At 43.1% G+C, this 24647-nt stretch overlaps 1 protein-coding gene across 1 annotated transcript in view; it reads left to right on the forward strand.

Annotated features, from left to right (window-relative positions):
• Positions 1 to 19980, forward strand: part of LOC145412362 (glutamate receptor ionotropic, kainate glr-3-like) — a 178225-nt gene extending 158245 nt beyond the window's left edge. Inside the window, exons 9-11 of the mRNA XM_080282251.1 lie at positions 7774 to 7954; positions 9340 to 9439; positions 19863 to 19980. Coding sequence (XP_080138377.1) covers positions 7774 to 7954; positions 9340 to 9439; positions 19863 to 19980 — 399 coding nt within the window. The remainder of the gene's footprint in view (positions 1 to 7773; positions 7955 to 9339; positions 9440 to 19862) is intronic.
• The last annotated feature ends 4667 nt before the right edge of the window (positions 19981 to 24647 follow it).

Genomic DNA, 24647 nt, shown 5'->3' on the forward strand with positions numbered 1-24647 from the left:
AATCAAAGAAGTACTGCCTGAGGGCCTCCCAGTCCGCGGCTCCAAAATGCCACAGACGACGTTTCACTGGAGGGTCCACAGGCCGTACCGGAGTGATAGGACAGGTTAAGGTAATAAGGTTGTGATCGGAGGAGCCCAACGGAGAGAAAAGATTAACAGAGTAAGCAGAAGGATTAGTTGTGAGGAAGAGGTCAAGTATGTTGGAGCTCTCTCCAAGGCGGTCAGGGATACGGGTAGGGTGCTGTACAAGCTGCTCTAGGCCATTAAGGATAGAAAAGATGTAGGCTTGTTCACCAGGTGGATCCGTGAAAGGAGAGGAGAGCCAAAGGTGGTGGTGAACATTGAAATCTCCAAGAATGGAGATTTCAGAGAAAGGAGAAATGGATAGAATGTGTTCCATCGTAGAAGTAAGATAGTCGAAGAATTTTTGATAGTCAGTAGAAGTAGGGGATAAGTAAACAGCACAGATATATTTAGTCAGAGAATGACAGGAAAGCCGAAGCCAGAGTGTGGAGAATTCAGAAGAATCAAGTTCAGGAACACGAGAGCAAGATAAGTCGTTGCGTATATATACACAACAGCCACCTTTGGCTTTGAAATGAGTATAGAGAAAGTAGGAGGATACAGAAAAGGGTTTGCTGTCAGTTGTCTCAGACAGCTGAGTCTCCGTTAGAAAAAGAAGGTGAGGTTTAGAGGAGGAGAGGTGGTGCTCAACAGAGCGAAAGTTAGAGGAAAGGCCGCGAATGTTGCAGAAATGAAGAAGAAGAGAGTCAGACCGTGGTTCCAGGCACCCTGAGACGTCACCAGGAGACGGGCAGATGGTGGGGGCATTTATGGTCCCCCCCCCTGGGGACTCCGAGGCTTGATAAGACGACGCCATTTTGGTAAATTTTGAATAGGAAGTGTAGTGTGTACTGTGCATGCAGTGTGGTGAAGATAGTTAGAGAAATTTGTACTGGAGAGCATGCTGGCCTACTCTCTGTGTAACTGAGACACTGAAAAAGTTCAGCAAAGGGGGATGGTCAGGAACTAGTCCTGAGGGCTGATGAAACGGGAGCTCCAGCACTCCCTGTCATCAGCTTTCCATCCACCTCGGGAGTACTGCCCTGCTCGACTGGTGCTACAGTCATATCATGTGTTACTAAGAGCATAGATTCTAGTTACATTCACTGGTGCAGACAAAACAATCAGCTGACGCTGTTGGGTGCATTCCTGCACTACTTGGTTTATATTGCTATTTGAACAACAGTCTTACTTAAAACTTCCTCTTTTATATTAGGACACCATTTAGTTTAACCTGGTACAGACCTTGACTCATATAAAGATACCAATATAGGTGTGGCCACTTGGCCAGGTTGGCGAGATGCGGAGCGATGTGACATGCCCTGCCTGCCTGGTGCCTCTCTTGTGTGTGTGTGTGTGTGTGTGTGTGTGTGTGTCTTTCTCTCTCTCTCTCTCTCTCTCTCTCTCTCTCTCTTTCTTTCCGTATGTTGATTGAATGTATATAAAATCTGGCAGCGCAACTGCCAGGGTCATATGCCGCTGGACAACAAGGTAAAAGAAATCACAAATAAAAAAATGCATATTCAATAATGAAGTTAATATCCGTTAGTAGAAGTAAAACACTGAAAATAACGAAGAATAGTTTATAAAATACCAATTACTTATAAAAATGGAAGGAGGTCTGCCTCTTGAAGAAAACTATGAACATCAGTAAAAGTGCCAGAGGCTCCACCAAGCATCGTGGACAGACAGTAGACACGATCTGCCCGCTTATGCCTACAGAGGTGTCTCTGACGTAGGTCCCCCAGGTTTGGACACTCGACCAGTAACTGATGGACAGTAAGAGGAACAAGGCAATCATCACAGTACGGGTGAGTCTCACCACTCATCAGGAACCCATGTGTAAGCCGAGAGTGCCCAATGTGAAGCCTGGCAAAAGCCACCTCCAATTACCGAGACATGGAGGGAAGAGCCCTTGGCACACCACTCTCTGAAAGATTTCTTTTAGCTTATTACTAGCAACACCATCTCAGTGTCTCTGCCAACACGTACGAATCACGTACTGCACGTAAAGTGTTACATCAGAAGCAGGAAGCAGGTAGTCAGTTGGGTGTGGTTGAGAAGATACAGCTTTAGCTAATGTATCTACCCTGTCATTGCCCACCACATCAACATGTGCGGGAACCAAGTAGACGTCCACATGACGGCCACGATGGCCAAGAAGAAAAAGCCATTCTTAAATTGATAAAACCAATGGATGGGCTGCATTAAAAGACTCCAATGCAGGCAGAGCACAACAGGAGTCACAAAAAATCACAAAAACAGATTGAGAGAGGGTAAAAATGATTTTGAGAGCATATAAAATCACAGTCAGTTCCGCTGTATACATTGAATAATATCAGGAAGGCTACCACCCCTACTAAAAGAAGGGAAGACAACACCAAAGCCCAGTCCAGTATCAGTCTTAGACCTGTCAGTATAGAAGGGGACAGAACCTTAAGGAGTGGAGGCATGTTCTAAAAAGAGAGAGAGGGACACCTGAGAGATAAGTGAACCCATTTTACCAAAAACAGACCTACAAAATGTCACATGAGAGAGTAGCCAAGAACCCACCCTTAGGATCCGATGTGGACAAGCTGCCAGTCTCGGAACAGAGAGGGCTACAACGATAGACCGGACCCTGTAACCAAAGGGCTTCAGGAAACTAGGACGGGTGTCATAAACTGAAGACTGGAAATCCTGGGAAACGATGGCACAAGAAATTGAGTCTGGAATGCAGTGAAGATGATACCAACACCTCATCATCAACGACTGGCGTTGCAAATCTAAGGGGAGTAAACCAGCATCTTTCGACAAACTTGAAATCAGGGATGACCTGAATACTCCGGTTGCAAGACTTACACCACCATGATACACAGAATTTAACAACCAGAGATGGGCATCTGTTGCAGAGCAGTAGATCTTACCCCCATATTCACGTTTAGGAAGAATAAGAGACCTATGCAAGAGGAGGAGGGTCTGACATTAAGCACCCCATGAGGTATGAGCCAAAACACTCAAAAGACTCAAAGCTTTTAGACATGCCACCTATATGAGGAACCCAGGTTAGTTGTCTATCAAACAGAAGACCCAGAGATCGTATGTTTTCCACACAGGATATTCTTCGACCATAGAGATACAACTCAGGGTATGAGTGAACACTCCAAGGACAACAAAAATGCATAGCCACTGTCTTTGTTAAAGAAAAATGGAATCCACGAGACTCTGCCCAGTCAGAAATTCTATTGAGGGCCAGCTTCAACTTCCTCTCTATCAGTGACATTCCAGATGCGGTGAAGGAAATTGAGAGGTCATCGACATATAGAAAGCCTCATACACCATCAGGAAGTACACTGATTATGTTGTTGATGGCCACAGCAAAGAGAGTAACATTAAGAATACTTCCTTGTGGTATTCCATCTTCTAATGCACGGACATTAGAAAGCATTCCTCTCACTCAGACACTTAAAAAACGGTTAGATAAAAACTGCTGAATAAAAATAGGGAAGCGCCCATGACGACCAAACTCATGAAGAGAAAGTATGATGCCATGACGCCAGGCAGTATGATATGCCTTCTCCAGATCGAAGAAGACCGTGACCTGGTGTTGCTTAGTGAAGAAAGCTTCACAGATGATTCTAAGGACTAGTGCATCAGAGGTAGATCGCATTTTTTGAAAACCATATGGGGCAGGGGATAAGAAGTCACCTCTCTCCAAAAACCACACAAGCCTAACAGTGACCATCTTTTCCAGAACTACATATACAAGAAGTCAGAGAAAGAAACCGATAATTCGTCGCCTGTAGGTGGTCCTTACCTGGTTTGGGGATGGGGATAACTACAGCAACATCCCACGATGTGGAAAACTCACCTGAACACCAGATCTTATTCAATAATGAAAGCAAAAACGAAAGTGACTCATCAGACAGGTGACGTAAAAAAGCATAAGGAATATCATCACAAACAGGAGAGGAATCATGCCACTGTGGCAGAACCGCCTTGAGTTCAGAAACAGAAAATGGAACATTGTAAGATTCTCCCCTAGAAGAGGCAAAACGGAGACCATGAGACTCTAGGCACCGATGGTCGCAAGCCGAAGGCGTATCTGCATCCTTCTGTGACACACTGGCAAATTGCTTGACAAACAACTCTGCAACAGCAAAAGGATCAGCCACAGTTCCACCTGCTGCGGATAAAACAGGAGGGGAGGGTACAGTAAATTTTCCTGAAATTTTCCTTATCTGGTTCCACAGGTGAGTGAGGGAAGTCCTCGAATTGATGTGGGAAACATAACCCTTCCAGGATGAATGCCTGGCCTCCATTAAAACCAGCCTCATGTGAGCTCGTGCCCTCTGATATGCCACCAAGTACTGAGGATCCCCACGGTGACGAGGAAGTCGAGAGAAAGTTACTCGTTCCGCTCTCACTGCAGAACTGCACTCACAGTTCCACCAAAGAACCGGACGTTTAGGAAACTGACCCCTCGTTCTTGGAATAAATAATAGGGCTGCAGAGTGTAACACGTCAGTGAAACATGACACCACCTCAGTAAGACAGCCAAACTCATTGACAAAAAGGGAAATGGAACTTAATTCCCTGAATCATGGCCTGTCAGCCTTATCCAGAAGCTAGCGAGAAAGATGAGACTGAAGTCCACCTTCAGTAGCAATTATGAGCAGTGGGAAATGGTCACTGCCATACAGGCCTGGCAAACACATCCCACTTAAAATCTAGAACAGCATCAGCTGAGCACAAGGACAAATCAATGGCAGTAAAAGTTCCACTCTGGCTATGGAAACAAGTCATCTTATTGGAGTTTAAAATGCCCAGCTACTCATTTTCACCCCTAGGGTTGGCCTCACTGTTAACCCATGATGGATGATGGCCATTCATATCTCCTAGTAACAGAAGGGGATAAGGAAGGCCATGAATAAGGTGTTCCAGATACTCGCTTTCGACAGTAGTGCTAGGAGGAAGATAAAGACTGCAAACTGTGTACCAGAGGTGTAAAAACACCTGGATAGCAACAGCCTGCAGGGAAGTGGCAATGGCCTGGTGTGTGAATGGAATATCTTGGCAAAGTAAGATTGCAGTACCTCCATGACGACCTTGGCCTGGCACAGCATCAGAATAAAAAACATGGTATCCAAAGGGACTGGAAGGAACATCATCACCAACCATGGTCTCCTGGATGCACATGCATACAGGAGAATATTGTACTATAAGATGACACAGTTCCTCCCAGCTGTCACGTAAACCCTGACAATTTCATTGAATGATATGCCTTATAGTGGAGGGTAGATCAGGGTAAGGTGCAGGACTATACAGCTCCTGACAAGCAAACGGGTTTGGGTTGATACTTAGAAAGACATTCAGGAAAAGCCTGCCTAGCACCAGAAACCAGCACTCACTGTCGAACATCCGAAGGGATACGTGGGGACAAGGAAGAAGAAAGTGTTACAACACTCCTCCTCTGAAATCGAACAACGGTTTGCTTCGAAGATGGTTGGGAGGCCACCCTGGATGATGCATGACGGCCAGTGCCACCACTAGATGCCCCAGAAGCAGAAGTTGAGTCCACAGGACCAGGACCCTGTGAGGATGATATGGTTTGCAGCAGAACTGAAGCACCGTCAGTCTGCACTACACTATCCTCAGTTGGGGACCTGACTACAAGCGAACCATAAATTTCAGCCTCCACCTGGCTAGACCCTTCATCCTTCTGGGCAGAGGGAACAGGAAAGAGGTCGACACAAGGTTCGACAACAGAGGCCATAGGAGGCCGGAATTGAGGCTCAGAGGAATTTGAAGAACCACGGTGACATTTGCTGGGTATAGATGGAGCTTCAGGCATACTGGACAAGGCAGCAAAATCGGCTAACATGTCCATAGCCTAGACAGTGGAAACATAGCTTTGGGGTGGGCATGTATGGCATCAAAGAAATTGACAGCCAAGCCAGCTTCACAGAAGTAGGTAAGGTTTACTTATCAAATGTCAGAAGCAAGATCGGAGTCAGGGTTAAGACACAACTTTTTTCTTTTGCGGTCGCTCAACAGTCACCACACCAGAAGATCGTAGTTCCTCTAACAGCCGTGCCTCTGAGTATCGGAGGAGGTCACGTGAAAAACTTACGCCCTTACATTGGTTAAACATAGCATGTGGAACACATATAACATCTGCACCAGAAACCAAGGTCAAAGTCATTAACTGGGAACTCTACTCTGAGAAGGAGATCTCAATAAGGATGTTTCCATCTCCTTGAGACAAGATTTTGGGTTCATTCTCACAAGCTGATAGAATGGCACGGTGTAAATGAAAAATATCCATATCCTGCACTGATCCACCCACAGAGGACTTCAGCACTGGATATTTGGCGTAAGTCTCTGGTACTTTTTCTTCTGGGCCAAACCCCAGAGCCGAACCAACCTGATGTGACTTCCTCTCAGTTCCAGTTGAATGCTGGAGCAGAGGAGGATAGTCTGCAGGGCCAGGAATGGCTCCAGAGTGGCAGTAAGGGAAGAAGAGTCCGAAAAATATCCAAGGACAGATACAGCATTGTCAACAGATTTATTATTGAGTGAAGCCATGAATAACAGCAAAAGAACATCATTCCTTCACCCCTCCATCCATTACAGAGTCCAACCAGGGGAGGTCATATACCAGGGATAACACCACTGGTGACCACAGAGGTGGTGAGAGAGTATATGCAGGTAACCACTAAGGGACCTGGACAAGGGTGACTCCAGGACGATAGGAGCCATCTGCCCCCCCAGTTGCCACTTGACCCTAGCCAACAAGTGGCCAGCCGATTGACCTGGTCGGGCCCAACCTGGCCACCCATCTAGCCAGAACTGGGGACGAAAGGAGTGTGTTGCTAGCTGCAGGTAGCATCGTTCAGCATCGCTCAACCCTCAGGACCTCAGAGTATGTGGCACTACCAGACATGCTTCAAGCCCCGCCACCACGTCAGGGTGCCCCCCCCCCCTTGGCGGGGTTAGTACAAATAAAATTATTTTTACTGTTCCGATCAGAGAATAAAAGAGATGAGATTTAGGGATGGGTTTGCAGAATTACCTTTTGTAAGCTCTATCCTTGTGCACATCGTTAGAACAAACAGGATTAATCCAAGGTTTCTTTGTATTAGTCACAGGAAAAGAGAGAGGAATGTAAGCTTCCCTGCCTGAGAGAATAACCTCTGTAAAGTGCGAGGCACACTCAGATAGCTCTCAGCCATGGAAGCAAAATTCATTCCAGGAAAAATCAAAGAAGTACCGACTGAGGGCCTTCCAATCAGCAGCTCCAGAGTGCTTCAACCGCCACTTCATGGGCGGATCCACAGGCCTTATTGGAACGATATGACGGGTTAAGGTGATAAGGCTGTGATCGGAGGAACTAAACGGAGAGCAAACATTAACAGCATAAGCAGAAGAATTAGTTGTAAGGAATAGGCGAATATGTTGGAACTCTCACCAAGGTGGTCAGGGATATGGACACACACACACACACACACACACACACACACACACACACACATATATATATATATATACACACACAAGTGTATGTATATGAGTGAGTGTGTGTGTGTGTGTGTGTGTGTGTGTGTGTGTGTGTGTGTGTGTGTGTGTGACATAATTCTTCTTTAACTTCCATTTCAGTATAAAACAACTAATATCAGTTCCGTAGGAATGTTCCTCTTACGTAATTAGCATTAATAGGTGGTTTCTTAGGACGCTGAGAGTGGCTTGTTGCGTCAGATCGCTGACTTGCGGCATGAGGGACGCTTCCAGCCCGTCTACGTCTCTGAACTGGGCATTTACCTGGACAAGCACGTGAGGCGCGGCACACACGTCATTGTCCTCTTAAACTCCAGGACTACCGTTATGGTTGCACAGGACTTCTCTGATAAAGGTGATTCATGAAATGTATTTTCCAGTCAACCTAAAAGAAAAATAATCTCGATTTTCGTCGTAAATAATATCCATCAGCTGTAGCATCCTAACCTCATATAAAACCTCAACTTCATAAACTGTCTAAATCCTTCAGCATCCATTTCAATATCATCATGTCTCAACTTGCCTTTCGTGTCTGTGTCTCTCTGCAACCATTTAAAGTTACATCTTTTCGAAAATTGTCAAATTTCACTACTAGACTAACTACATTTGCCATTAGTATTTCATCATCTCCATACAAAAGTGCAACCATTTCCTATTTATTTCATTCTCTCTTAAGATTCTCACCTACCAAGTGATCTAGATTTAAGTTTTCACTTATCTTCATCCATACATACAACAAATTGTTACGGTGACATGACACAGACTGTTTCAAACAAGCAAGTTGAACCAGTTAATGCACCATTCACTCTCACAGATGTTTTTGTCTTATCATAATCTGTAGCATTTTGATATGTTTTCTTTGCGTCCAAAATACTCTTAGTAAATTCCACTACTAAGCTGGAGAGGGATGGCTTCCCGTGGTGGCACTGATATAACCAGTTGGCTCAGCTGCCAGAGTATATGAGTGTTCTTTATCTTCCTCCCTTTCTCTCAAGAGGATGATGATGAGAGTAGGGGAACTTGAGCCTGCAGTCCACTGGGTTCACGTTCCAGATGAACTTGGTGTCACAACAACAACACGATCAACCTCCATAATACGTGCCTTCTATAGACCCATAAATGCTATAGAAAACCTTCTGTAGACTTCCAACAATATCTTTGCCATACATGCTCGTGCTAGTATCTTATCAACACCTCCCCTGCCCTCCCTTTATGCACCGTGATCTTCACACACAAGCTTTTCTGCAGTTGTCTTCATTTCCTCAGTCAATATTCAGTTACATACCTCTCCCACCAAACAGGGAGACCCCTCTTTAGTTCCCACAATTTCTTCTTTCGCTGTTTCCCTTGAGCACGGGTACAACTATACCTGCCTTCCCCTTCCTCCTCCCTGCATAGACAAATTTACATTGTTTTGTGGTGTACTTTATAATTTAATGCACTCCCCAATAAAATTATCCACTCACATCTTCCACCCCTGGGCCTTCCCTTTCACGAGTTTTTCATTGGTTTTTGTTTCCACTTTGTTTTCTTCCTCCCTTTAGTCTATCAATTCACAATACGATATAACAGCCGTCCATTCCCCTTCCACATTAGTATAACGTGTCAAATCTATAGCACTGAAGGAAGGCGCGAGGACGAGAGAGAGAGAGAGAGAGAGAGAGAGAGAGAGAGAGAGAGAGAGAGAGAGAGAGAGAGAGAGAGAGAGCGCTAATACATGAACTTTCCTTGTTGAAGCAGGCAGGTGCGATTTTTATGAGGCTAAGGAAGAGATCCTTCCTATGCTGGGGGCCATTGGACTTCCAAAAGACAGCCCATTGTTGCCCGCCCTCAACAGCAGGTGAGACTTTTACCAGGCTAAAGTGTCTGAACTACTGTATAGGTAGGACTATAATTTTAATCAGCCGCAATAGCGAAGCTGGTATTGTTTTCAATTTGTCTGTGGGTGTGTCTGTGTGTCTGTTAGCACAATGACTTCGCAACCGCTCAAGATGCCATCACAAAATTTTACATGTGTGTAGTAGGGAAAAAAAAGCTATCATGAAATCGTGATTGGTGAAATTAGGTCAAGGTTTGTCTGTCTGTTACCACTGAAACTTCACAACCGCTCAAGCTATCAACAAATTTTACAGGTGTGTAGTAGGGATGAAAACTTCTCTGTGGGTATTGTTTTCAGTTTGTTCATATCTGTGTGTCTGTTGGCACGATAATTTCGCAACCGCTCAAGATGTCATCACAAAATTTAACAGGTGTGTGGTAGCCATGCAAATCTACGAGTTCGAAATTGGTGAAAGTAGGTCAAGGTCTGTGTGTCTGTTACCACGATAACTTTGCAACCGCTCATGATAGCATCACAAAATTTTACAGGTATGTACTAGGGACGAAAGTCTCATACGACTTCGAAACTGGTGAAAGTAGGTTAAGGTCAAGGCCATATTCCGAGCCGTGCTAGATATGTGCCGGCTCGAGGCTGGTGTGATTCCCCCCTTGGGGGGGTACCTAGTCCATGCTGGAGGCCATAAATATATTCTTGGCTTGGTTAAAAATAATTTCAGTGATTAGTAAGTTCAAAATGGGTTATCGGTATATTCAAAGTACAAGTCTGTTTACTGGTAGTATACCTTTTGGCATTATATTGGGATTTATTATAATGGCTCTACTAAGTAATGAAGCGTTAATATGTCTTAGTGCAATAGGACTATCGAGTAAGAGATTATTGATATTACATGCAAAAGTATGTGAGCAGATGGAGAGAACACTTTAAGGAATTGTTGAACATGGAGGATGGAAGTAATGCGAGTATAAGTGGCTGGGGAATGGCTTGGAGAAGGAGGGAGGTGAGAAGACAGGAAGAAATCAGTAGGATAGAAGTTGTGGAAGCAATGAAGAAAGTTAAATCGGGGAAAGCCCCAGGAATTGATGAAGTGTGTGGTGAAATGCTGAAGCATGGGGGAGAGATAGTAGTAGAATGGATGTGGAAGATGAGCAGATTGGCCTGGGAGAAAGGTAGAGTCCTGGAGGATTGGAAGTCAGGTATAATTATTCCCTTGTACAAAGGAAAAGGGGAAAAAGAAGTGTGTGGTAATCATGGGGGCATTTGACTTCTTAGTATAATACGAAAAGTGTATGGTAGGATACTTATTGACAGAGTTAGAGAAAGAACAGAGAAATTAGTTGGAGAAGAACAGGGAGGCTTTAGGAAGGGAAGAGGTTGTGTAGATCAGATATTCATTCTTAGATCTTTAGTGGAAAAGTTTCTAGAGAAGGGAAAGAAGTTGTATGCGGCTTTCATGGATTTTGAGAAAGCATATGACAGGGTGGATAGACAAGGATTGTGGAAAGTGTTAAGAATATATGGAGTAGATGGGAAGTTGTTGAATGCTGTGAAGAGTATGTACGATGGTGAGAAGGCTGCAGTGCGTGTGGATGGTGAACTAAGTGAATTTTTCTCTATGAAAGTTGGGTTGAAACAGGGATGTGTCATGTCTCCATGGTTATTCAATCTGTACATGGATGGGGTAATAAAAGAGGTACAAGGTAGGGTAGTGGATGTTGGAGTGGCCCTGGTGAGAGAGGATAGTGTTTGGAAACTCCCTGTACTGTTGTTTACAGATGATACTGTGTTGTTGAGTGAAGACGAAGGGGAGCTGCAAGGCATGGTGGATGAGTTTGGGAGAGGTGTAAGAAACGGAATCTAAAGGTGAATGTAGGGAAGAGTAAAGTGATGGTCTTTGAGAGAGGTGAAGTCAGTGAATGTACAGCGAGGTTGGATGGTGAGGAATTGGAAAATGTGGGTACGTTTAAGTACTTGGGTAGTGTGATGAGTAAGGATGGAGGTTTGGAGGGTGACGTGCTTGAAAGGGTACAGCAGGGAAGAAAGGTTGCTGGTTCTTTGAAAGCAGTGATAAGAAACAGGGAAGTGAGCATGGAAATGAAAAAGTTACTACATGACAGTATTGTGATACCAACTCTAACGTATGGAAGTGAAGCTTGGACGTTGTTGGAAGGACACAAGTCAAGAGAGAGAGCAGTGGAAATGAGTTATTTAAGAGGAGCCTGTGGAGTCACATGGAGAGACAGGCTGACGAATGAGGATATAAAGAAGCGTTGTGGTGTGGATGTGATGTGATAGGAAGCGTTATGAGGAACACACTGAGGTAGTTTGGCCATGTGGAGAGGATGGAGGGTGAAAGACTGACGAAGAGAGTGTATGTGAGTGAGGTGGAGGGGGGAAGAGGGAGGGGGAGGCCGAGGATGAGATGGAGGGATGGAGTGGAGAGGTATATGAGAGAGGGAGGTGTGAGTTGGGAGCAGGGCAGTGAAATGGCAGGGGACAGGGCGACTTGGAGGCGATTTGTTTGTGGCCACCTCAAACGGGATTGAGGCGTCTGGCAATAGATAGATAGATAGACATGCAAATAGAGTGACACTGTCACTATGAACGTCATAATATAGACAGATACCATCGTAGTCCTCACTAGTACACCGGATAGGCGGTATCCAAAACAATACAAGAGTAAAAGGACCACCAACTGAATGCCAAATGACATGGGCCATACAGTTATTCACTCACTGAAGCTATCAGAATTGCTGTTTTCACTTTTCAGGCCTTTAAAAAAGAAAAAAAAAGCCTCATAAGACGTAGGAGCTCCCAGCATTTTGTCGAACGTCAAATTTTATGAGATTCAGACCATGACATATGTGTCTGCATCATATTTGCTTCATCCGTTCATTTCGATCAGTCTGCAGTTCTTTCACTTCCTCAAAACCCATACCTCGCTTATTCATACTTTATCTCACCATTTCCACCTGCATGCTTCTTGGCCTGTCGTGATGTCTCTTACCAATTCTTTTCATTTGCCCACACCATCAATACACTACTTTAACTGTGAAACAGAGTTTATTGCCCCACATCTTAAAGAATAGATGTCGTCAAATTTCTTGTTTTGTCCACCATATGCACATCAAATTCATAACACCTCTAACATTCTACCATAATTTCCTATTGCTCATGAGTGCCAAACCTCTCGCCACCCAAAACTACCATTCCCCACCCTCTCTCCCTCCCTATCCGTAGTGACCGTTTGTCGAATATTCCATCAAGTTGGCAAAGCAGCACTAAGACAAGGAGATAGAGGAACTAGCCTAAGAAGATGTATAATATGTTGGCCATGGACTGCTAAGGGCAAAGCCAGTCTAAGACATTTTTCCGGCAGCTAACAAGCCAACAAACAAAAGCAGCCGTAGTACCAACGGAAACATCAATATTACGGGGAGTCTCAGCTACGCAAGTGAAAAACTAACCCTCAACCATGACAAATCTACCCCGACTCACATCAGCTGTGGTTCAATTGGTGCGAATTCATTCTGATTCATTCTTTCTCAACTGCTGTATCACAACAGCTAGACGTGCGCCGCACTAGACAATACAAAGCATGCTGGATGACCTTATGAAATTTTTGAGAGGTGAGAGCCGTGGATGTGTGGCAGACAAACTCAGGAGATGCAGGTTGGGAAACTCTGCCACAGTACCTTCACAATTTATTGGTGATTTCAGCTACAACACCATTGCAGACGCCCCAATCTCAGGGTGCCTTCTCTATTACTGCCTGTCTCTATTTACCCTCACAGGAAGAGAGAGGCAGCAGAGTGTTCACATGATCATCACGTTTTGCTAACGTTTTACTGAACTTGCAAATAGTCTGATCAGGTCACAACAGGCTCTCTGCAGCTACGCATTACATTCCTACAACTGTATCATTCAGCAGCTACTCGCATACATCAAGGCATATACATCATCATACAACTAGTTATACATCAAAAGGTATACACGTAACAGTTCTCCCCCGGGTAGACAGTATGTCTCCTGACGTGATAGTAACAGAGATTATTAAAAGGCAATTAAAATATTAGAATAATCTTGAAAATATAAGTGGATAATAAGAAAGCTAGAAAGCAATCAGAGAGCGCATACTTTTGCCAATATCATAGCCATTATAAAGGATCCAGATCCGGATCCGTGGAGATATTGTGTGGAATTCATAGGATCCAGATCCACCCCCAAATTTAATCAATTGTTCCTTGACCCAAGGCACACTTTTCCACAAAATATTGAAATTCACGTAAAAATTTTGGAGACATTGTGCGAGATACATAGGATCCGGATCTGCGCCCAAATTTAATCGATTCATTCTAGGTCCATGGCCCACGCTTCCACAAAATTTCATTGAAATTCATTGAGAACTTTTAGATATGTTCTGCGGGATACATAAGATCCGGATCCGAATCAGGATTCGCCCCCAAATTTAATGAATTCTTTCTTGGCTCATGGCCCACTCTTCCACCAAATTTCGTCGAAATTCATTGAGAACTTTTATAGATATCATCTGGACAAACAGACGAAAAAAACATAGGTGAATACATAACATCCTCCAGCTTCGCTGGCAGAGGTTATTATATAAAAGTATGAGTAGTAGGTGGCCATGATACTAATAATAAGAGTATACTATTTAACAGAAAATATCTAAGTTAAGTCAAATATTAAATTAATGAAACAATGAGAGTAGTTCATGTGGAATCAGTGTGAAGGAATAAATGATTGTATTTAATGTGCATTTAATGTGTATTTAATGTGTCAAATGGTGGGTGACAGAGTGACTTGGAGGCGTTTTGTCTGCGGCCACCCTTTGCGGGATTAGGGCGTCGGGCTATAGATAGATAGATAGATTTAATGTGCACACGAAAGACGAGAGGTGAAAAGATCAGTAAGAGAAAGGAGAGAGTGGATGAGAAATTTGGAAGGAATTTGAGTGTAAAGTGGAGGGAATGTAAGAAAATGTTCTGGAAAGAGGTATAGAGAGTTAGACAGGGTGGCAGTGAAATTAGTCGGGGAGTGAAAGATAAAAACGGTAGATTACTAGTGGAGAAGGGAGAAAAGTGTGCATATGGAGAGAATACTTTATGGAATTGTTGAACATAGAGAATGAAACTAATGCAAGAATAAGTGGCTGGGGTATAGCTGGGAGAAGAAGAGATTTGAGAAGACAGGAAGAAATCAATAGGATGGAAGTTGTGGAAGCAATGAAGAAAGTCAAAATGAGGAAAGCCCCAAGAATTGATGGAGTGTGTGGTGAAATGCTGAAGCATGGGGAGAGATGGCTGTAGAATGGATGTGGAAGATGTGCAGATTGGCCTGGGAGGAAGGTAGAGTCCCAGGGGATTGGAAGTCAGGTATAATTATTCCCTTGTACAAAGGAAAAGGGGAAAAAGAAGTGTGTGGTAATCATAGGGGCATTTGTCTTCTTAGTGTAATAGGAAAAGTATATGGTAGGATATTTATTGACAGAGTTAGGGAAATAACTGAGGTATTAGTTGGAGAAGAACAGGGGAGTTTTAGGAAGGGAAGAGGTTGTGTAGATCAGATATTCATTCTTAGATCTTTAGTGGGAAAATTTCTAGAGAAGGGGAAGAAGTTGTATGAGGCCTTCATGGATTTGGAAAAAGCATATGACAGGCTGGATAGACAAGGATTGTGGAAAGTATTAAGTATATATGGAGTAAATGGTAAGTTGTTGAATGCTGTGAAGAGTATGTATGAGGGTGCTAAGGCTGCAGTGCGTGTGGATAGTGAACTGAATGATTTTTTCAGTTTGAAGGTTGGGTTGAAACAGGGATGTGTCATGTCTCCATTGTTGTTCAATCTGTACATGGATGGAGTTATAAAAGAGATACAAGGTAGGGTAGTGGATGTTGGAGTGGCCCTAATGAGAGAGGGCAGTGTTTAGAAACTCCCCATACTGTTGTTTGCAGATGATACTGTGTTGTTAAGTGAAGATGAAGGGGAGCTGCAAGGCTTGGTAGATGAGTTTGGGAGTGTGTGTAAGAAACGGAATCTAAAGGTGAATGTGGGGAAAAGTAAAGTTATTGTCTTCAAGAGACGTGAAGTCAGTGAATGTACAGTTAGGCTGGATGATGAGGAAATGGAAAATGTGAGAACGTTTAAGTACTTGAGTAGTGTGATGAGTAAGGATGGAAGTTTGGAGGATGAAGTGCTTGAAAGGGTACAACAAGGAAGAAAGGTTGTTGGTTCCTTGAAAGCAGTGATAAGAAACAGGGAAGTAAGCATGAAAGTGAAAAAGTCACTAGATGATAGTATTGTGATACCAACTCTAACGTATGGAAGTGAAGCTTGGACGTTGTTGGAGGGACACAAGTCAAGAGTAAGAGCAGTGGAAAAAAGTTGTTTGAGAGTAGCATGTGGAGTCACATGGAGAGACAGGCTGACAAATGAGGATGTGCAGGAGCGTTGTGGTGTGGATGTGGATGTGATAGGATGAGTTAGGAGAAACACATTGAGGTGGTTTGGCCATGTGAAGAGGATGGAGAGTGAGAGACTGACGAGGAGAGTGTATGTGAGTGATGTGGAGGGGGAGAGAGGGAGGGGGATGCCAAGGATGAGATGAAGGGGTGGAATGGTGAGGTTTATGAGAGAGGGGGGTGTGAGTTGGGAGCAGGGCAGTGAAATGGTAGGAGACATGGCAACGTGGAGGCAATTTGTTTGTGGTCACCCCGTATGGGATTAAGGCGTCTTGCAATAGATACATAGACGAAAGAGAATGGTAATTAGGTCAGAAAATAATATGATGGACTTAGAGTAAATAACTATGAACTAGGTGACAACAAAGATTAGTGAATATACAAGGTTGATTTTAAGATGGTTGTATGAATGATAAAAAATATTGATACATTATTGTGATAAATAATAAAACTACTGTATATTAATGTAATAATTGGTTATGCAGAATTTTCAGTGTCTTCATGAAGGAGTCTCACAATAATTTCATAATAAGAAGCGCAATACGTCCAGAATGCGGTGAGTCTTTTCCAGATTATTATCAAATGTAACCAAATTATCTAGACTTTTCAGGGATATTCAAAGCACCTTTTAAATAACTGCGATGAACGTCCACAGGAAGGAACAACTCGAGTAATTTCATGTCTTCGCATAAAACAACACTGCATAGGTAGAGAGGGAGTTGACGGTGGTGTGTTTGGTGGTTGTTTGTGGAGCTGACAGAGGTGACTGGGCAGTGGGCTGTCATCACTTAAACTACCGTAAACTCAGGATCAGGCTTCCAGTTCTTCCCATCATTTTCCAGAGTTAATATATTTTACTATTTTTCCTGGCTTAGTTTATTTTCTTGTCTAAGTTCCTGGAGTCTGGTTTTTCATACGTTTGACGCACCAGTGAACAAGAACCGCTATGATCAGGAATCCTACTAAGGTGAACGCGGTTGGAGGTTACACAAAATGAGGGCTCAGGAAAGAGTGATGAAGGATATAAAACATGTGAACATTCATAAAGTCGGAATTGTTTAGGTAATCAATGATGTCCAATTGAGAGAAGGTAATTTTACATCACAGGAAAACGGGAAAGGTATTGATAGGCACAAAGATATCAAAATTATGAGAATGAATGGCATAATGGCGTGTTGGTTACGTAGAGAGAGATTTTTACCTTGATGGAATGAAAGAAAAGCATTCGGGAGCCAAATGCTAATCGCCCGCCAGATTATGCTGTTGGCCAAGTCCAAGATTTAGGGCATATCTTGATACCCTGAAGTTGTCATGTTCATAGCGTAAGTCGTTCATGAGATATAATGGGCTAAAGGCGGGCGATAAAAACTAATTGACCTTTGGCAGCCATTTTGGTGACCTTGACCTTGATCACGAGTGCCCATTTTCGAACTTGCCAAGATTTTGGCCATATATTGATACCCTGAAGGTTTCATGTTGATAGCTTAAGCCGTTCAAGAGATATAATGGTGCTAAAGGCGGGCGATAAAAACTAGTTGACCTTTGGTAGCCATTTTGGTGACCTTGACCTTGGCCCCGAGTGCCCAATTTCGAACAGGTCCAAGATTTTGGCCGTATATTGATACGCTGAAGGTTTCATGTTGATAGTTCAAGCTGTTCATGAGATATAATGTTGCTAAATACGGGTGATAGAAACTTGTTGACCTATGGTAACAATTTTGGCGACCATGACCTTGACCTCGAGTGCCCATTTTCGAACTCGGCCAAGATTTTGGCCATATCTTGATACCCTGAGGGTTTCATGTTGATAACTCAAGCCGTTCATGAGATATAATGGGAACACACACACACACACACACACACACACACACACACACACACACACAGAGGCAGGCCAAAACATTATGACTCCTTCTAAAGGCGGGCGATAACAATAGCCAGGAGCAATGTAAAGACCAGAAGCTTCAAGTGACTTGAGAAGGATGTTTGGACAGGTAACACTAATTAATGACACTGTAAGTAGTGCTCATGGTCCAAGTGAGTTCGAAAACTGGGTATATTTGGAGTCGGTATGAAGGAACATGCAGAAGAATAGTTTTGACTGAAAGGTCACGGATTAGTGCATTCTTACACGGAGAGAGGACACTAGTGAGATAACACGGGACAAAGACGAAGGGACAGTGCAACTTGCGAACACGAAGGTAAGACATCAGATGGAACAAAGGTAACAGACATATCGTCGTGAGACAGAAGAAAGGATTCAAAGTACACAGATGCAGAGGAGTGGGAATTAGTTGGAAGAGATTAAAGGTGGCTGAGGAACTAACAGGCATATGAACCATGTTCATCATGGAATGGAAGGCAGCTTCTAATACAGGATAATACTTGGAAAAGGGAAATTCTGATGAAGACTGAAGTTAGTGGGAGCCCATTCCAAGACTAAAGGAAGACCTGACATCGGAACGAAGTCAGGGGTAGCATGACCACTGACAGCATGTACTAATATGTAAAAAAAATCTCAACCTGCAGTATTAATGGCTGGAGAAGCAGAGACAATGAATGAAAATGGTAGTTGATATGCAGCATTTCTGGAAACATTAATCTTAGTGAAAGTCATTCAGTTTAATTAAGACATCCGAAAACTTGAATCATTGTGTGCCCATTTCATATGTGTGACAATATTACGTAGTAAATTACGATGAACATTCAGCAGCCTATCCTGTGCCCCCAACGCCAAAGCAGATGTTTCTAATTGATCATGATATATTGAATAGGTGTCTCTAAGCCCAATACACCACCAAGAACCAAGATAAAAAGACCTTGCTTTACACGAGAACGTGATCTTCCAGTAGGGGCCAGTGAATCATTTAAACCAGCAAATAATTCTTCAGTCCAAACAAGTTTCCACTTAAATGGTTCGTACGCAGCATCCAGAAAGATCCGTTGACATATTTGCTAACCAAGGATGCGAGTAGGGATCGTGTGGTGGACAGCTGACTAGCAAATATTGGAAGTTCTTGGGCGACTATCACCAAACTCCGATGATTATATTAAAGAGAGATGACGTCCTCCACTAACATCACTTCCCCCCATGGCTTTACCATTGCCCCTGGGAGGAGGCCCTCATTTCTGTCCCGATCACCCAGATATGAAGTGATCACGGCAAGCTCCAACAATGCTGTCCACACTCTGCACAATATCTTGTCTGTAAAAGAAATTCAGATTAATGTTCAGGTGAGCTAAATGATCCTGACAGGTGAAGAAAGACACACAAGACGCAGTGGGGTGAGTTGCTCGGTTAGGTTTTTGTCTACACTCATGAACAGATAGAGTATAAGGTGATGAAGGAAAAACAAAATTAGAACAAGGAGGAGGCTTGTGAGGAGTAGTAGGAGGTCTTGTAAAAGAAGAGGCTATGGAAGATGCACTACTTTCCCGACTTTCCTTCCTGTCGAAATACCTGGGAGTTCTCTTAAAATCATCAACGTGGACCCATTTACTCAGATGATGACGTCTATAATTTCAACTTTGTTTCTGCTACGAAATAACACACGGCGTGGGGCAGTATCCTTGTCATGCAATTAAGAAGCGTGAGTATGGAAACGAGCAAACACTAAATCTGCAACATTAATACTGATAGGTGAGGCAGAGCTATGCTGGCGATGTAGCATATCTTCTTTAGAAAATGCCAGATTAGTCTTCATGTGCTGGTGTATTCTCAGGAAGTCTGACAGTTTGAATTTCACATAATCGTCCAGGTTATAGAGTGGACTATGGTTTGATAGCAACAGTGACTAGGGCAGAGATTTATGAAATCCATATAAGACAAAAAATGGCGTTTCACCAATGGATCTAGTAATGAAGCTGTTGACAGAAACAGCAACTTTTCCTATCCATTTATCGCAACAGGTGCTCTGAGAACCTAAGTACCTCAAGTCTTTCTACAGAGCCGCTGGAAGCTGGGTGATGCTGAATGACATTACAGTAAGTGATATTATACTGCTTACAAACCTCAACAAGAAGATTGTTGTTGAACTCAGAACATTTATCAGCAAATATGGCTGATGGCGTAGTAAATGGGCAAATAACATGATCTTTGAAGGCATGTGTGACGCTCTTAGCAGTCTTGTTTTGAAGAGCCACGAAAACGCAGTAACATGAGAAATGATCAAACAAATACTCTGCACCAGACTTCATAATAGGTAGCTTAAGATCAATTGAGATGGTTTCCCATGGAAGTGACGGAACCAGGTATTGCGAAATGGAGCAAGTTTCCAACTGACCCTAAATGACAATTACAGGAAACACAGGAATCACAGTGAATACTGATGTTCTTACACAAAGTAAATCAATAAAATTAAAGACGTGCTTGTCTCAGACACCGATCTTTTCCCAGATGGGATGCGTGAGGTGTGTTATGAATGATGTGGAGTACTGCAGGAATTATGCCAGTGGAGACAGCAAGCTGATGTACCTTCCTATTAGGTATGCCCTCACCAGTAGGGGCTGACTTCCTATACACGATATCACTGTCCAACACGAGCTCATCTACTGGCACTGGCAGAGTTGGTAAGGTTTAGACATCTCCTGACTCCAGGAAGCAAATGACCTTAGACCACAGAGGATTTGTGTAATGTCAACCATGGACAACATCTGACGTAAGGATTGTGCAGGGAACTTTACTTGGTTGATATGGTGAGACTGCAGCTACGTGACGTGAAAGAGCTTCTGCAACCATATTAGATTAACAGGCATGTTCTCAAGGGTTGGGCTGAAGTCTTGAGTAATAGCTGACTATCGTGCTAGATGCCCTTTAAGATTTTTTCCTTTTAACCCGTCACGTCCTGAGCTATTTCGCACCTCCGACACCCCCCAATCCCAAGGTATTTTTGATTTTTTTTTTTTTGGCTAAAACCTCCGCTTTTGGTGAGAAACATCGAAAATTCATAGAAAAATCGCTCACCTGAGGTTTAAAATACTAGATCCAGGTAGCAGTACCTCCTTACCTTACTGGGTTTTCTAACAGGCTAGCACTAAAGAAAACGAGTTCTATGGGAGGGTAACTATTTCACACCACTCATAAACGGTATTTATTTATTTACTTGGTACGAATTTATATGTAGTATGAGAGTATATTGGTTTTCAAACAGTAACAAAGGCATTATAAGCATTGTTTCACTCACTAACTCATCACCATACCTGACCTTTTTTTGCCACATTACCTGATCATCATTTCTGACTGTTTCTTCCTCTAATGCTATGTAAACTTTGTCCTCCACATTGTCATTGATTGGGGAATCACTCTGGCCCTGAATGTCTTTATTGGCCAGGTCACTGGTAACAGGTGAATTGCCGAGACAATGGCGTGCAAGGGGGGAGTAGGTTATGCAGTGTAAGGCATTGTCCCTGCTAGGCATCTTGTATAGGAATAGAGGAAGGTGTCCCGTGTATACGTACGAAAAATCACGCACGGAAATTGAAAATTGTGCAAATTATGAACCTCGCAATTGCGCGATGTACCAGTACATCGTCGGGACTGGCAAATGCAAAATGTTGCAAAGTAACCATATGTCGACGGGACGTCTCGGGTTAACAAGAAACAAAGTGGTAGATGATCTGTTTGGATATGCACGAGATATCTGTGGACTACATTTCTGAAATGTTTGAGAGACCAAACAGTTGCTAAAGCTTCGTGACGAATGACCCTACAGTTAAGTTCAGCAGCACTGAAGGCACAAGTAGCATACACTATTACACCTTGCCTCTTTGTATGATCAACTTGCATTATACTGCGCCTACGCCTACAACAGATGCGTCTGTACAAAAGAGGAAAGACTTCTTATTATCAGGAAGTGCCAAGACTGGAGCATTAATGCATGCCATGTTTAGTGTTTCTAAGGCATGTGAATGGCCATTAATAAAAAAAAAAAAGGGTTCATGTTTCCTAAGTAACTTAATAAGAAGAACGGTGATCTGTGCATAAATTTGGATAAATCGCTGGTAGTAGCCTCTAAATTAAAGGAAACTACTTACATCATCAGTGCATGTTGGTTTTGACAAGTTAGCAACTGCTTTAATCTTCTCACCGGGGAGGTGAATTCCCTCAGCATCAACCGCATGTCCCAGAAATTTAATTTTACACAGGAAGTTGCATTTACCGAACTTGATAATTAGCCCTGCCATTTTGAGGCTATCAAACACTTGCCATACTTTTAGGAAATGTTCAGAGATTGATTTATCAAAACAATGATGCCATCTACATAAGCAAAAAGATAATGGCCAATCATATCACTGAATACAGAAGCGACTAGCTTCATGAACAATGATGGAGCATTATTAAGACTAAAATGAATCCTTTTGAAATTACATTGGCCACAAGGGGTACTGAATGCAGTCATGAAGCAAGACACTTCCACTTCTGCTGGACGGCAACCACCTAAGTAGATCAAGGAAAGTAAAAATAACGTTATTCTCACTGAGTGATTCCACTAAATCTGTCAAGACTGGCAATGGGAATTGTTTGGATATAGTGAAAAAATTTACAGTAATTGACTACGTGGCTGAACTCACCTCTTTTCTGTGGGACCAGAAAGGGCGGACTATTCCATGGACTGTTGAAATGTTCAATGACGACTTGTTCAAGCATATCCCTGACAGTGTTATCAGCCACTGCACGAAGGCTATGTAGTAGTCTGTATGCTGCAATGTATACTGACTGAGTACTGGGAACCAATTCAGTGGTATGCTTTACCAGATTTGTCCTTCCCATTGTTTCACCAGGTAGGACAACCACATCTCCATAGGTTTGCAAACGATCAAGTACTGTAATTGTGATTTATGTTCAAGGAACTCACCAGCATCTACGTCAAAAGGCAGTGTCATGTGAAAGGGTCGTAGTAGAATCAATAGTTTTCAAAGCATATACACCATGTGCATCATTATCACCATTGTTAGCAGTTACAGAGAATGGTATATCCTGGCATACTTTTATGGTCGAAGGGTACGCCAGGAAACTGCCAATTTTTGTACCACTTTCAAGCTTTAGTGGAACATTGGTGATATTTAGTTTGTAAAGATAATACAAACCATTCTGTAACACTGAACACAAGGCTGACTCATAAATTAAACCATGCACACATGTCTCAGGTTAAGGCATCCACTACTTCTTTCACACCTGTAACATGAACAGAGACTTTCGTGAATTCATGCAGAAACAAAACCGTGCACTGTTTTGTAGCTACTCTTTTCATTTCTGTGTGTTGCAAAATATCATCCAGACTCTTTTGAGGTAGTTGAGTGAGGTGGATGAGTCAACCGTTGTGTCACTGCTAGAGGAGATCTCATGTGATACTACAACAACACTCTCCCTGTTACTGTATACTGGGATAGGGAAGTACTGTAGATCTGTGGCTCCGAATTTACCTGTGAAAGGACAGGGTGTGGGTAAGCCATGCCTGATACACAGAACCCATTTACTGTAATAGTACAACAGGCAGGTGTCAGTTCAACAGAATGTTGAGCCTAGGTGTCAGTAAGTCAAAACATCTGCAGGATAACGAAGTTTGTGACAAAAAAACACAGCTGTGAAGGGATCTGCTAATTCATCAGGGTGTATTTCAGAAGTTACCTTGCCCTTCATATATAATTATGTGCCATCAACATCACAAAGCCCGCCATTTCATTTTCTTTTTAACACTGTGTAGGGAACATTCAGATATTAAGTTCACAACAGACATGCAATCCTTAAAAATGATGTAAGCACTCCTTCACAACTATCTAAGCCAACTACAGTAAGTGTAACTGAGGATCAACCAGGGGTATGGGGAGCTCAGTATTTTGTGCCCCTGCAGATGATTCTGCTGGTTCCTGGGGAGGGCTTCCCCTGACTGGTTGTTGGCAAGGGCCAGACACTCGCTGGTAGAATGATGGCGACTCTTGTGGCAGGAGCAGGACGTGCCACCGAGTTACTGAGGGGTTGAGCTGCATTTGTATGCTCTACCGGGTGACTGAGAAGGTGGTCTACTATCACGTCTGTGTCCTTGTTAATTTTCAAGTCTCTTATAACTGTAAACTGCTCAATGACCTGAGTGCCGACAAAATCAACAAACAGTCTTAGTTCTAATTTTAGCTGTGGCACTGACAAGAGAGGATCTGCCTTGTTGCACAGGTCTTGCATGTTACGGTGACTGTGGACTTGGTGCTGCGTGAACGTTTTGTTTGCTGGGTGAACGTGAAGCCTGCCCTTGACCTTGCGACTGATAAGCAGGCGAGGGAGTAGTAACTGGGTGAACCACGCAGACAGGTTGAGTAGCTAACATGGTTGTCATCATCAGGAGAAAATTGAATCTGTAAAGCAGTGTCCAATATCCTTCTTTGCTAAGGAGATTTAGAAAACTTTGATAGTTGAATAAGGTTGCTATGTTGCCCATAGGATAGACTGGTTTTACCTCTAGCGTTAGTTTCTACCCACTGACTTTCACAATAATTCCTTATTCTTAGTATCCGTGGCAGAGGCCACAGCTGCTGCTTCCAGTAGTGTCTTATGCTAGAGAGGGGAGTACAGTCACAGACAAAAGTCGTGTTGTGAAGTCTGGTGAAAACTTCAGCTGCAAGGCTCAAGGATTGATGTGCTCTGTTTTGTCATACAGACGGTTGGTAGCACTGTCATGAGATGCCATTTCCTTCAGGTGCCTGTGAATGTGAGCATATTTTTGGTAAAGTTAAACTTATCT

This window comes from Coenobita brevimanus, chromosome 93 (genome assembly GCF_032717465.1).
Source record: "Coenobita brevimanus isolate Jiangsu-jjx chromosome 93, ASM3271746v2, whole genome shotgun sequence".
In the NCBI taxonomy this organism is placed as follows: domain Eukaryota; kingdom Metazoa; phylum Arthropoda; class Malacostraca; order Decapoda; family Coenobitidae; genus Coenobita; species Coenobita brevimanus.